This window comes from Vidua chalybeata, chromosome Z (genome assembly GCF_026979565.1).
Source record: "Vidua chalybeata isolate OUT-0048 chromosome Z, bVidCha1 merged haplotype, whole genome shotgun sequence".
Lineage (NCBI taxonomy): Eukaryota > Metazoa > Chordata > Aves > Passeriformes > Viduidae > Vidua > Vidua chalybeata.
Window position 1 is genome coordinate 22880018 of NC_071570.1, and position 13379 is coordinate 22893396.

Sequence of the window (13379 nt, forward strand, 5' to 3'; positions counted from 1 at the left end):
AAGTTCTGAAGTCTACCTTCCTTTAATTTTAAAGAAGTCTTGTATGTTTTGATATCTGTCATCTATTGATACTCTTTCTTCCAAAAAAAGAAAAACAATTGAACCAGCCTTTTTGGGTATTTCTATGTCTCCATCTGTGCCTTTTAGCCCACATTTTAATCCTATGAAAGATATTTTCACAAGAGAATGGTTTTAACAGACCATAAAACAGTTTTACTTAAAAATCTTAGAAGATTAGGAAATACCCTAATCGTATCCACTGTGAGTTAGGAATCAATATCTGTGTGCTTGTGACAGAATCCTGATTATGGTGTTTGATCAAAAGCTAGTGTTAAAGGGAGCAAAATCATGATCCACATAGGAGTTTTAGGGAATAATAGGGGAGCTATATATTAGTCCATCCAAACTAAATTTGATTTTTTTTCTCCTGAAGTTTGAACTTAGATCAATAATGTTAGTCTATTGCAAGACTCCACACTAAAATGTGACAGAAATGGGGTAAATTTAATCCAGTATTACACAGTATCAGTGAAATTTACCAAATATATTAAGGAAAAGGCTCTAAGCAAGACGGTCTAACCCAGAAATAGATTTAGATGGGCTACATAGAATGTGCCAAAAATCATCAAGGAGTTAAGGGTTATTCATCATTATTGTCCTTATTTTTTACTGTTTGCTTTGCTTTTGTTTTTTGAAAAATGCATGGTTTTGTTTTTAAGATGCTTGTTCTTTTTTCCAGTTAGTTAATTCTTCTGCCAGTGTATTAATCAAAATGCTTGCATGTGCTGTACACAGTCATATCTGTGACAAAATGACAGATACAGAATAATTGAATGGTATAACTTCCTTCAGAGGACAGTGAAAGAAAACAGGGGCTTAGCAGTGACAAGGTTTACTTTGGAGAAATACATGTTTACAGCACAAGTTGTTCATATTCATCATATTTATTATAGAAATAAATAAAGCACCTAAAACATTCCACTCCTTTCCGTCATTTGTGTTCAACTGGCCTCAGCTGTTAGACTTGCTTTAATATATCACAACAACTGTCTTTGTTTCCATGAATCACTGGGGAAAAAAAGGAGAGCAATTCCAGGGGGAGCCTGTTCTGGCCTGAAGGCACTACTCTTACCACCTTAATTCTGTTGGGTTTTTCTGGTTATTATGTCTGATAGCCATACATCCTGAATCAGTATCATTTGGAGCAAGACTGTTCTGGAAAAGGGAGAAGTCAGTCATTATTAGATTCCAAAATTAAGCTGTTTGTGTTCTAATTATGAACCCAAGGAAGTGCATGCCACCTGCAAACCACAAGTGCTTCCACCTCACTCTTGTTTATCTGGTTGTGGTAGTATATATGAGCATTGAGGAGAAACAAGCAAAGTCCCTTTGGAGAGTCCAGTTTGGGCCCCTTCCTACAATAAGGAAAGGTGAAAAGCATGGCCCCTTCCTACATGCTTTGGAGTTATTTTATTGCTGACTGTATGTTGCTGCTCTTAAAAGAAAGGAAAGACACTTATGTGGATGTATACAAACAAGATTGTTTCTGCATTATTTCTTAATCAGCCTTGGACTTCATTATGCAAAAATGCATGGATTTCTTAACTTTTTCAATTATGAGCTTTCTTAAGATTGAACTGTTTTCTAAACTGCACAATCCTCTAATGAAGGTAACTGGATAATGCTCGTGCTTGGCCATCAATAACATTGATGCAGTGGTATTTCCCATTTGTTGCAGAATCCTGTATGGTACTAAGCAAACTTTAGAAATACTGTAAATTCATATTTGGACATCTTTCAAAAACTACGTTATTCTTGCAGCAGTGAATCGCATGAATTTGAAATTAAGTCTCTGGAAAATATCTAATGAAATCAGTAAGTTTTTGTCTTACTGATGGTTTTCTTTGACATTTGGGAGTCATGGGAATAAGGCTTTAATTCAAGGCATTCAAGGCTACTGAGATATTGTTAAAGGATATCTTTTTTATTTAGTCCCCAATTTCCATGAAACCACCTTTACCTTCTATAAATTTTGCTATTGCTCAACAGATTAACAATTTAGTACAAGGAGAGAAGTAGTACAATTATCTTTACCTTTTTTAAGAAATAAAAAATAAAAAATACTTGCATTGAGCCAGTACATTGGATGTACTTGCCTTGAAACATTCTATAGATCATGAATGGAAATTAGTTTCTTTGCTCTGCTGTTGTTTTTTCTTCTTTATAAAACAAACAGTAGGAAGTTATATAGTTACTTCAGATTTGCTAAATTTATATTATTAATCTTCTTCTGCATGTTTTGTTTTGAATAGCAGTTTTTCTAATCACTCAGCAGGTACTATCCTTCTTGCCTTGTCCTGGTAGCTTTTTCACATTACTACAGCTTTTCAGACACTGAAAATAAATCTGTTGTCTAGAAGACTACTTAAAGTCCTTGCAGAAGTCCACCTGATGTGATGGTATTTTCAGAAAAAGTCCAACAAAATCAGAGACCAACAAAATCAAGGTGCTGCTCTCAAAATTCAAGTTGTAATTACCCCTGCACAACTTCTGTCTGTAACAGTATAGTAGGTAAGACTTCAGCTGAGGGAGGAACAGATTAAGGTTTTGTTCTTCAGGAATTTCAGATTAGCAGCCTCCACTTCTACAGATTGCATCCTAGTAACATTCTGGATGATGGTGCCTACTGTTGAAGAGATATCACTGTTTAAACACTTAAGACTGGACCAAAAAGAAAACTGTCTGTGTTTTGTCTGGGGAAGATTTTAATTTTTAATTTGGCTGTGGTAGATTTTAATTTTTTCAGTGGCAGGTGTTGGTCTGTGTTTTGGATTTGTGCTGAATACAGGGTTAATAATAGAGAGATGTTTTTGTTATTGCTGAACAGATAAGAGTCAAGGCCCTTTCTGCTTTTGGTACTGCCACACTGGTGAGGGGACTGTGGGTGCTTGTGAGGAGATACAGTCAGGACAGATGACCCAAAATGAATAAAGGGATATCATACTGGTATATGAAGTGGGGGCGGGGGAAAGGACGAAAGAGAAAGGAGGGTACATTTGGAGCCATGGCATTTGTCTTCCCAAGATGGCTGAACACCTGTGTGCCCACAAGAAGCACTGAATCAATTTCTATTTTCCTTTGCTTTTGTGTGCAGGATTTGTTTTCCCTATTAACCTGCCATGATTTTCTCACTTATTCTAAGTCTTTCCCCAGTCATACTAATGTGGGAACAAGCAAGTGGCTGTGTGGGGCTTAGTGGCTGGCTGGGGTTAAACACAACAACTTTACTCACTATTTTAGCCCTCCACAGCCTTGTTCTAGATCTAGCTCAGTGTAAAGCACCCAAGTCCTCCTTGAACAGGAGACTGTAACTTCTCTGCCAGCACAAGTGAATCATACACCTTTGTACACTAGTCTGTAGCTGTATGTCTTCTCTGTGCTCTCCTTCTAGATTGAGTTTTGAGGGTTTTTTTTATATGCCAACAATAGTCAAGGGTTTGAAAGTATAGCTTTCATGTGAAAAGATCTATAGACAATAGCTTCAAAGTATTTTAAGAGAGATTAACTTTTCTGGTTCTTCACAGTATGACTTCTTATAAAAGGTGACAGCAACCACTTCTTGTCCTATTGTACTGGAGAAAAAACCCCAAAAAACACCACGCCAACAAACAAATCCAGAAGTAAAGTTTACTTTCACAGACTGCATAGTTCTGCATGGAGTCCAAAGACCACTACCCTTGCCAGCAAGAGCCTGCTGGGCCCTATTCAGAAGATACACAGATGTGGAGCTCCAAATCCCTGCAATGCCCACATTCGAGCCAGGGTATCTCTGACACTTAGATGCCTATGGCTACCACTGAACTCAGGCCTCCAGTACAACAAACCTGAGAGGAATTCAGGCTTTGAAATCCCCCTTCAAGTATCCACAGCTGAAGTACTTCCTTGAAAGTGCATTTCTTTTACTTCACTTGTTTCTGTCTTTTTATGTCAGACAGCATTTTTAGGACACAGAGGTAGTTATGGAGATTCCAGACCTACAATGGCAAAAACAGTCGAAATTAAGTTTTTCACGTTTTCAAAGCAATACGAAAGGGCATCGGCACTGCTATCTGGCCACAAACAGGAACAGCTGAGGCCCAGAGCCGGCGGAGGAAAAGGAGCGTGTCTCCACGTAGGTGTGGGCCAGGAGCCCGAGGAGGGAGGCCGAAGGTGAGGCACGACGGCGTGAAGAGCCGCGACAGCTAGCCAGGCCAGAAAGAGAGGAAGGCGCTGCCCGAGGGCTCCTCGACGGCTGTTTCAGGCACAGGGACCGTCTGGCGGGAGACGACAGCCGCGGCACCGGGGAAGGGGAGGGGGCTCGGGGCCGGGGCCGGGGCGGTGACTCAGCGCCGATCGCAGCGCATAAAAGGCGGGCGGCGGGCAGCGGCGGGGCTGGGCTGGACGCCGCGGTCGGGGACGTTGTGGCGGCCGTCGGGTCTGCTGGGAACGCGCCCGCGGGACGGGGACGGCGCGATGGGGATGGCCAAGCTGCGACTGCTGTGCGCCGCCGTGGCACTGCTGTGTGCGGCACCGCCGGGGCATCCCGGCGCCGTGCTGCCCGCGGGCGAGGGGGACGGGTACGGGGTGAAGCTGTGCGGCCGCGAGTTCATCCGCGCCGTCATCTTCACCTGCGGCGGGTCCCGCTGGAAGCGGCTCTCCCTGCTGGCGGTGGAGCCGGCGCCCGCGGCCGGTGAGTGTCCCAGGAGCGAACCCGAGGGGCAGGCGGCTGTCGGGGCGCTTCGCTCACTGCCGAGCGACGGCTTGCGAGGAGGGATGGAGAGAACGGGAGGGAATGGGGAAGGGCGAGCGCCCCGCGGCGACTCTCGCTCCTCCCGCCCTGAGCCGCTGAGGGAAGGTCCCCGTCCCTCTCTCGCTTTCCCTCTAGATCCTAGTTGGCATTTCCGAGACTTTTGGACAGAGGGAAAGGGACGGCAGGGGCTGGGGCATTATTTGCCGGGATAATCCGCAAACTTTTTGGTCAGTTCGGAGATACCGCGCGGCTGCGCAGGGCTGCCGGCCGCAGAGGAGCTTCTACTATAAAATCCCACAAAATCACGCTTCTCCCCTCTCTTGGCCGTGTGGGGAGATCTCATGCGCCCTGGGGAGCGGTGGGGAATGCCTGTTGCTATGGCTTCTCTCCCCAAGGCTCCATAATTCCTCGATCGGCGGAACGAAGTGGGGTTCCTGCCGGGGTTTCCCTCCCGGACTGGAGCCCTGACGCCGCGCTGCCCGTAAGAGCTCCCGGGATGTGCGGAAGCGCCACGGATGTGGGATCGCGCGCGATGTTATCACTCTCTGGTGCTTCTCTGCATCAAAGAGTTGGGGAGCATGGACTCTGGTGCCCCAGGTGACAATCTTTTGGGCTGTGTTCTCAAACTGCGGTAAATGTAATAGTAATTTTAAGTGATTACTCTAATTTATGTTGGTGTTTTGAATACTGAAAAATAACGGTTTTTAAAAGGACAAAGTTGGAATTATGGCTAAAACGTGCAATGGAAGAGATTTTTTTTTTCTGATTAAACACACTTTATAACCTAAATCTTCAGGCAGCTAATGAAGCCAGTATTCTGGGTTTTCTGGGAATTTTTGCCACTTTTTTCCCCCCAACAGGTTGAGTAAAAGATAAAAGTAACCTTTATAATTATAACAAATTACTTACATACAGCTTCTGTGGGGATTATGTCCTTGCTCAGCAAATTTTGCTTTCTTTTTTGTTAATAGCAGCTCCTGAGAGCAACAGTCACTAAGGAATCTCCACTATGCTGCATGATGTCTAACTAGAAGACTTCTCCACCCTAAAGACTATCAAATGGCAGTTACTGTCTAATTACTAAAGTAGCTACAGCTACTTTTATTTTTGCACCTACTCAGGCAGCTGTTCTATCTGAAAATTAGGTTCTATATACTAATTAGCCATATTTAAGTAAACAGAAAAGTTGCTGGATATTCTCATGTTCTTTCAGCTTTCTGAAACAAAAATTTAACTGTATTAACAGCATTAAGATGACAAGACAAAGACTTATTTTGGATTCTTTTAAAATTAAGAATTGAAGAAGCTGTTTTTCTTCACATTAGCTGAAGTAAGCAATGCCTCTTGTCTTGCAGAAGCAAAATCAAGAGAAACAGTATAAGGTGAAAGGAAGTAGGGCTGTATTTTTGAGAACACTTTAGTCAGTGAGATGAAGCATGTCATAAGTAAATTCTGCAAGCCCCTGATATGCCCTGAGAAATTAAAGAGATGAGAGGAAAGCATCAGTTAAAAATAGCTATAGAAAAATGCAATCTAGGAATCAGTTTACAATCTTTGCTTATTTAGTCCTTCCTACATTTGTTCTTCACATGATGCTACTTCGTGTGGTTGTGCACAGGAGAGGAGGGGTCTGATCTAATTCATCCAACACAAGACACAGCTCTGTGGTGTTTCTGGATACAAGAAAATTCTGTTTCTGTGGAAAAATTAAGACTTCTTTATCAATAACACTGCAGTTGTGACAGGATGCCTTTACTTCAGTTACAGTTGTTTCTGTGTACTCTGCATGTCTAACAGGAAGTATAGACTTTAAAACATAGATTCTGCTAAAAGTAAGCTACAAGTAAGTCATGGTGTGGAGACTCTCAAGTACTGACAGTCCTCCTACATAACAGTGTTTCACTTATTACTAACTGAATGGGTTTTGTTGCTATTTCTTAGAGCTGTGTAATCCTTTTCTTGCTCCTACAGTCTGAATTTAAGATATGTCTTCTCTTTAAAACAGATTCTGCACAAACAGCAAGTAACAAACTACTGGGAAGCTTCAACCTGCAATCAGTTTTGGATCCTGAAGTGGAGCAGCTGCAGAGAAGCAGCCCATTTCTTGGATGGGAGACATTTAAGGACTTGTATAGTTTAAATTACTATAATGAATATGTACCGATGGCAGGTGACTTAAAAAAACTTGTTCACCAGGTAGAGGAAGCTGTTCAGAAGGACAGGGGAGGAACAGGAAATGCATATCCTGTGGAATCAAGCAGCTACCTTTGGGCCAGGTATCCCAGAAGAAAACGGGAGTCTCTGGGTTTGGCAGGAATGTGTTGTAAATGGGGCTGTACAAAAGCTGAAATTAGTACTATATGCAGAGTTTAAAATCCTCTCTACACTTGTGCATGAAATCAGTGTTTGTTACAGTTTGTTACTACTTGATTGATTACTTCATGGAGGAAGAAAACTCTTGCTGTATCTTATCTTGTCTATATGTGCCAGTCAACGTAGTTGGTTTTCTTTAAAAAATGCCCAAAAACAACAAAACAAACAAAACATAAATGTAATTGTAATGAGTTTGTTTTGCTGCATTAACTTCTAATCTATATTTTTTACTAAGTCTTTTCATTTTAATGTTGAGCCTTTACACTTATATTATGAATGTATTATATCTTTGTAACTCTTTAAGGACTTCAATATTTCAATAAAATGTAATTATACTAAGTGTTGCCAAATTATTGTTCATCTGTCAAAAAATGAATATAGAATCCTAGAATGGCTTTTGTTGGAAGGGACCTTAAAGATCACCTCATTCCATCCCCCCCTGATGTAGGCAGAGATACCTTCACCTGGATAAAGTAGTTCAGATCCCCATCCAACCTTGGCCTTTAATACTGCCAGGGATGGAGCATCCACAGCTTCTCTGGGCAATCTGTTCCAGAGTCTCACCTCACAGAGAACAATTTCTTCCTCACTATCTAACCTAAGTTCTCCCTCTTTTAGTTTGAATCCCTTACTTCTACTGCTACTAAGTTTCTAATAAAGAGTCCCACCAACTTCCTTGTAACATCCAACAATACTAAAATGGGATTCACGGTACAAAGCTGTAGAGAAAGAATATTTTGCCAATTGAAATCCCACTTGACACTGACTCAGCTTGCTGATTATTTTGACCACACATTTTCCATTTCCTTGTGACTGCAGAATGGTTTTTATGCAGTGTTATCTTCATAGAAATTTTACTGCAACACTTGCAGCCTGATTTTTTTTTATATTTATGTCTAAGCTTAAATAGTTAGAGTATTAACACTTCAATCATCCCTTGTTTACTTTACTTCCCCATTTTTTCCCTACTGCTGCTGAGTGAGAGTGCTGGATGTGCATCAAGTAACTTGCTGTACAAACACTCAGACATCTTTCTGTACATTCTTAAAGTATGATGGTCTACACTAATTCAGATGTACTTCTAAGTTGCTAATTGCTACTGTATTCATGAATAGCTGATTTGTTCTTTGTAATTTCTAATCCTTTTGCCTTCCTGCATGTTTTTTTCAACTGTACAAAAGTTATATTTCTAGCAATATGGTTCCTGATATGAGGGTTTTGGTTTTCCTGACCTCTGTGATGCTCAAGGTAACTTAACTTTGTAACAGTAGTTGATTCAGAGTATGCTTCAGGGTTTAGGCTGTGCGGTTGATGCCTTTGGCTTTGCTCTTCAAATTATCTTTTGACAAGTATTCCTTGATTAGACTACTGGTCTCTGCAATTATCGCATATTTTTTTTTATATTCCTTAAGATATTATTGTTATTGCAGCAATTAGGCATCTATCAATCCTTTTTATTTTTTTTTTAAGATATGAGTTTAATTCAGTAGAGATTGGGCAGAACGGACATTCACTATGAATGTTGTGATCTTCCACATGAAAATAACCTCTCTTCTGTCCTTGTAACAATATTTATGAAGAAATGAGTTGTCTTCTTAAACGTCTTAGTTGTAGTGACTCTAAGATGCTTTTTGCCACTCTGACTGGAAACAGCAACTGTGTGACATTCTGCTATAGTTTTGGGTGGGTTTGTTTTTGCAACAGATTAGATAAATGTCTATAGATTGGGTTCTAGTCACTTCTCTTCACAGATAGTTTTGGGTTTGGGTTTTGATTAGGACTTCCTAGAAGATTACAGGAGTAGTTTGAGGGGAAATATTCCTTATTTTTGAGCAGTTTCAAGAATTTTTTGAGTTAAGATTACTTAGTAGTAGGGTGAGGAATAAGAGGTAGATAGAATCCCTAAGAAAAGCCAAAATACGAAAATTCCATGCGAGAAGAAAGTGAAAATTATGCCCTATGTATTTGTCTTGCTAGAAAACTGTCTCCCAAGCTTTTGAAAAGGAATATTGGAGAAGGTGACTGGTTATAACCAGTAAATGGTTATAGCAGACTTGAGTGAAACAAAGATGTAGTTAAAACCTTAAATTTTTGAGTTTAAGCCTTGAATGGAACAATCAGGAGTTTAACTTGCTGGGTTAGATGTAAGCTATTGGTAAAACTATAAATAGTGTTAGTGGAAATAGTGTTTGACTGGAAGTGTTTCAGGCTGAGATGGGATTATAAATAGAAAAATCAGTCTTTAACTGATATAAACAGGCTTTTTTCAGAGGTATGAGTCAACCCAGAGAAAAGGTGAAATCTGTGTTTTCATTTGGTTTCTCAAATAGGCCTTGTCATAGTGTGTAACAACTTTAGCAGGCAGGCCATGGCAAAGGCAGATGGCACAGACAAAAATTAAGTCTGTGTTTTAGAGTAAGAAAGTATTTGTGTACATATTACAGTATGCAAAGTGTTCCTTTCTTTCCCTCTCTCTTTCCCGTGACACTAGGCTGTATTTTCTAATGATTTCTTTGCAAGTTAGTCAAAGGTGACAATTATGTGTCACTCAATTGGTCTTGAGGATGCCATCTGCCTACTGCTCATGTCACTTGGTGTCCGGAGGTACTTTTTTTAAGATGAGAAGCAAGCTTTTTATGTAAAATGAGATGTCTGACTATTTGGGTAGGGAAAGCAAACACACTTTGAAGCAAACATGCTTTGGAGCACATAGCTCAAAATGTAAAATAATGATTGAGTTGGGTATTGATCCAGATAGCAGAGCAAATGGACACTGTCTCTGCTGAACATGCCTTTGGGAGTGCTGCCATATGCATCCAGCAGTATAAACATGAGAACACAGTTTAAGGGAACACATTCTGCTTACCATCACAACTGTTCAGAAACATACACTTTTTAATGAGGAAAAAATTGAGGTTTTTTCCAACATTTATTTCACAGACATATTAGGTATTGAGGAAAACATTGTTTTAACAACTTGCTGCTTACAGAAATTCTTTACAGTCCTGTTGATTAAGTCTTAGTGTACAGGAAGTGTCCAATTTCTGGATAATCTATTAAGATGTGTGAGCCATCTTCTGAACAGCTATTTTTAGTTCATGAGTAGAAAGAGGTATACCAGCACATTCCCATACTAGTGCTGCCATTTGTGTCTGCATGAGTGTAGTCTGAATGTTTTGGGGAATTTTTTTCACTACGAGTGTAGTCTGATTCAGGTCTGACTATGACCTCCTAGAACAATGCCCAAAGGCATGGGAAAAATTCAAGGCAGTATGTAATAACAGGTTTCCCATCTCTGTTCCCTGCTACTTCCTTGTTTTAAATCTGATGGAAAACTCTTAATGCAATTATGCAATGTGTTGATTGCAGTATAGCTAGAGCCCAGTACCTCAAGAAGTAATGATATGTAAGAACATAGACAGAATGCTAAATATGCTACAGAGAACTGTGTGACAAGTCCCAGACACTTGAAAGACACATCTCCCTCCTAACTCTAGTCCTGTTTGGCCAGTTCTTTATTTTACCAGTTTTTTAAACAATAGTGGAAAACATCCAGATTCATGAGTTACTGAAGATGTGCTGTCCATTTTTTTTTCCCTTTTGTAGCCTCCACTTACAGGCAGGAAAAACATTGACATTTATTTTTGTCTTCAGGCAGACCTGGAGACAGATCTAGAGTTAGCACTCTGAGTTTTAGGGAGAGTTCCTGAGACTACCATGTTTCCTACTCAGCTGGCAGTAGAGAAATGACTGTAGAAAATGACAACTCCTTCCTACTCAGCAAATGGAACCTGGGTAGATTTGTATCCTACCTCCTACTCTGCAGTCACTCACCTGTATAAGCAATTAGCTCAAAGGGGGTCCTTTCCTAATTTATGCCACACTCCCACCACACACTGAATGAATTCTATTAATCACGCAGCTTTCATGTATCTTGGAAACAAACACCTGAGCTGTTGGCTCCTTACCCTGGATTTTAGTTCCAACAGACATACTTGACTGTAAGACTGCTTTGTGCCACCTGCTTTGTGGTGAGATCTTGATATTAGATACTGCACTATAACAGTGTGCTTGTCCCATACTGTTTTCTGACCTACACACTCTAGAGAACCAGCATTAAAGGGAAGGAAAGCAAATTCTCCAGCTTGTGCATCAGATTCTTTTTCTTCATCTAAGCTTCCTGCTACCTATGTTTTTCCTGGAAGATTTCCACACTAGATTTGAATTTCTATGTGTTCCTCAAGTGCTATTCTCATGTTTTAACCTTAGAGTGATGTATCTCTATGATTTTTCAAGAGCATATTTTTGTTAACACAGTTGAGTGATGTAGTGTATCTCTCATGTACAGAAAGTCAGATGAGAATTAAAACCGTCTGCCAACTTTTGTGCTTTGACAACTCTTGGGTACTGCCCTTCAAAATAGGCCAGCCAAACAGTCCACAGTCAGACATGATGCCTTTTCTGGATTATCTTCCCTGGACTGTACTGTCTGACCTGAGACTCTGCAGGTCTTTCCAGTTTCTGTGAGATCTCAGCCAGCAAGTGATGCATCCTTTCTGGCACTGAGGAGTGCCTCATCAGGACCTGTTTTGTCCAAACAAGCTGAAAGCAAAGTGCCTCTGAATCAGAACGGGATCCCTATGGCTTCAGCTCTCTGGTATCATTACTCAGTGGTTAATTTATTGAAGGTTTTCCCTGTGTCAGCTATCCAGTGTAGTTTGCCTGTGACCATACACTTCTGGTACTGCAGAAGTCATTGAGCTCAGCAGCAGCTAGTCCTGATACCAAAGGCCACTGTTGGAATGCTTCTCTGTCTGTGTAGTCTTGCATCTTTTTGTCCCTGCACCAAGAGATTAGGTGTTTGCCATGTAGCAATACAGTTTTTCCTCCTGACCTTTTTTCATTTGACATCACAGCAGTGGGCTGAGGGCTCCCATGCAGTGCCATGCTGATCCCAGCAGTCTTGTGCCCTCTGTGTAGAGCTTTTAAGAGACAGCCCTTTATTTCAAAAGGCAAGTCAAAATTCCTGTCCTGCTGACATGTGGTAGCTGTTGGTCTTGGAGCTTCTCAGTAACGTGAGCAGCCGGTGTGCTCTGCAATGGACTGTTGACAGCTAGGACATCTTCCTGATTTAAGGCATCTGCATCCCACAGATCCTACCAGCCCTGATACAAGGTACAATTTACTTGAACAGCAAGGAACTTTTTCAGAACCTCTTAAGGTTTGTAGCAGTATAGCTGTACTTCCATTGCAGAGAAGAGTCTGGTTCTTTTCACACCTTGTTAGATTTCCTGCATTCCCAACATTCATCTTAAATCTTTCAGTTCTAGTTCTTTTGGTTCTCTTCCACTCTCACCGAGTGCTGCATGAGAGAGCAAACTGTGTGTTCATCTCTGTGTATCTAAATTAGAAGGCTCAGAAAGTGAACAGGGCATAGGAAAAGTCAGAGTCTTCTGTATTGTTCCAGCTGTCTAGCAGTCAGTCAGAACTTGTTTGCACTGTGTTGCAACTGGGTTCATTGTGTCCAGAGAGGGGTGGAGCTGCTGGCGCTGAGGATGGGAATAAACGAGACAGATCTTTGAGAATCCATTTATTATCCCCAGGGAGGTGGGACAGGATGGAGAGGAAAGGAAGGGTTGTGGGGTTTTTATAGGGTATCACAGGGGTGGAGTTAGGGTTCGGGTCAAGGGAGGAGTTATTAGCAACACAACAGGGGACAAATTCCTGTCTCTTAGGAACAGGGGCATTCCACAGTGGTCTGAGGCACAGGGTACCACTCCAGCCATCCAGTGGTTGTGCCGCTATTTGTAAGCATGTAGTGCTTTGCCTTTAGATGAGTGTGATGTGATGGATCTGCCAGACTCCCCCTGCCCCGAATTTTTCTTCTATCATCCACCATAGCACAGGGGTTTACCTGCTTGATCTGCTGGGCTGCAGCACACATTTCACAGTGTCCTGGTTACAAGGAAGGGGGATGGAGTTTTCAGTGCCGTGTGGGTGTGATGACATGGTGTAACTGCATGACGCACACATATCAATGGGGATATGGTTTCAGCAGGAAAAGCCAAGGATCAGCAAGAAGGGGAAGTGTGCCATCAGGATCTGCTTGGTGGACTCAGCCCTGCTCTGTCACCCCAGTCCCTGCTCTGCTCTTTTGAACCCTGGCTCTGTCAGAGTGGAAGCAGCTGCACAGGGCCCAAAGCTCCAGCTGAGCCAA

The 13379-nt window shown here is 41.5% G+C and overlaps 1 protein-coding gene across 1 annotated transcript; it reads left to right on the forward strand.

Annotated features, from left to right (window-relative positions):
- The first annotated feature begins 4512 nt into the window (after positions 1 to 4512).
- LOC128782160 (relaxin-3-like) lies at positions 4513 to 7410 on the forward strand. The gene is made up of 2 exons (XM_053932353.1): positions 4513 to 4729; positions 6795 to 7410. Exons 1-2 carry the CDS (start codon positions 4513 to 4515, stop codon positions 7160 to 7162), a joined length of 585 nt encoding a protein of 194 aa, XP_053788328.1. The 3' UTR covers positions 7163 to 7410.
- The last annotated feature ends 5969 nt before the right edge of the window (positions 7411 to 13379 follow it).

Bases quoted from the DNA above. Each gene is read 5' to 3' on its own strand.
- LOC128782160 (XM_053932353.1), top strand. From the start codon at position 4,513: ATGGGGATGGCCAAGCTGCGACTGCTGTGCGCCGCCGTGGCACTGCTG. The intron at 4,730-6,794 runs GTGAGTGTCCCA...TCTTTAAAACAG, and splicing joins GGAGCCGGCGCCCGCGGCCG to ATTCTGCACAAACAGCAAGT.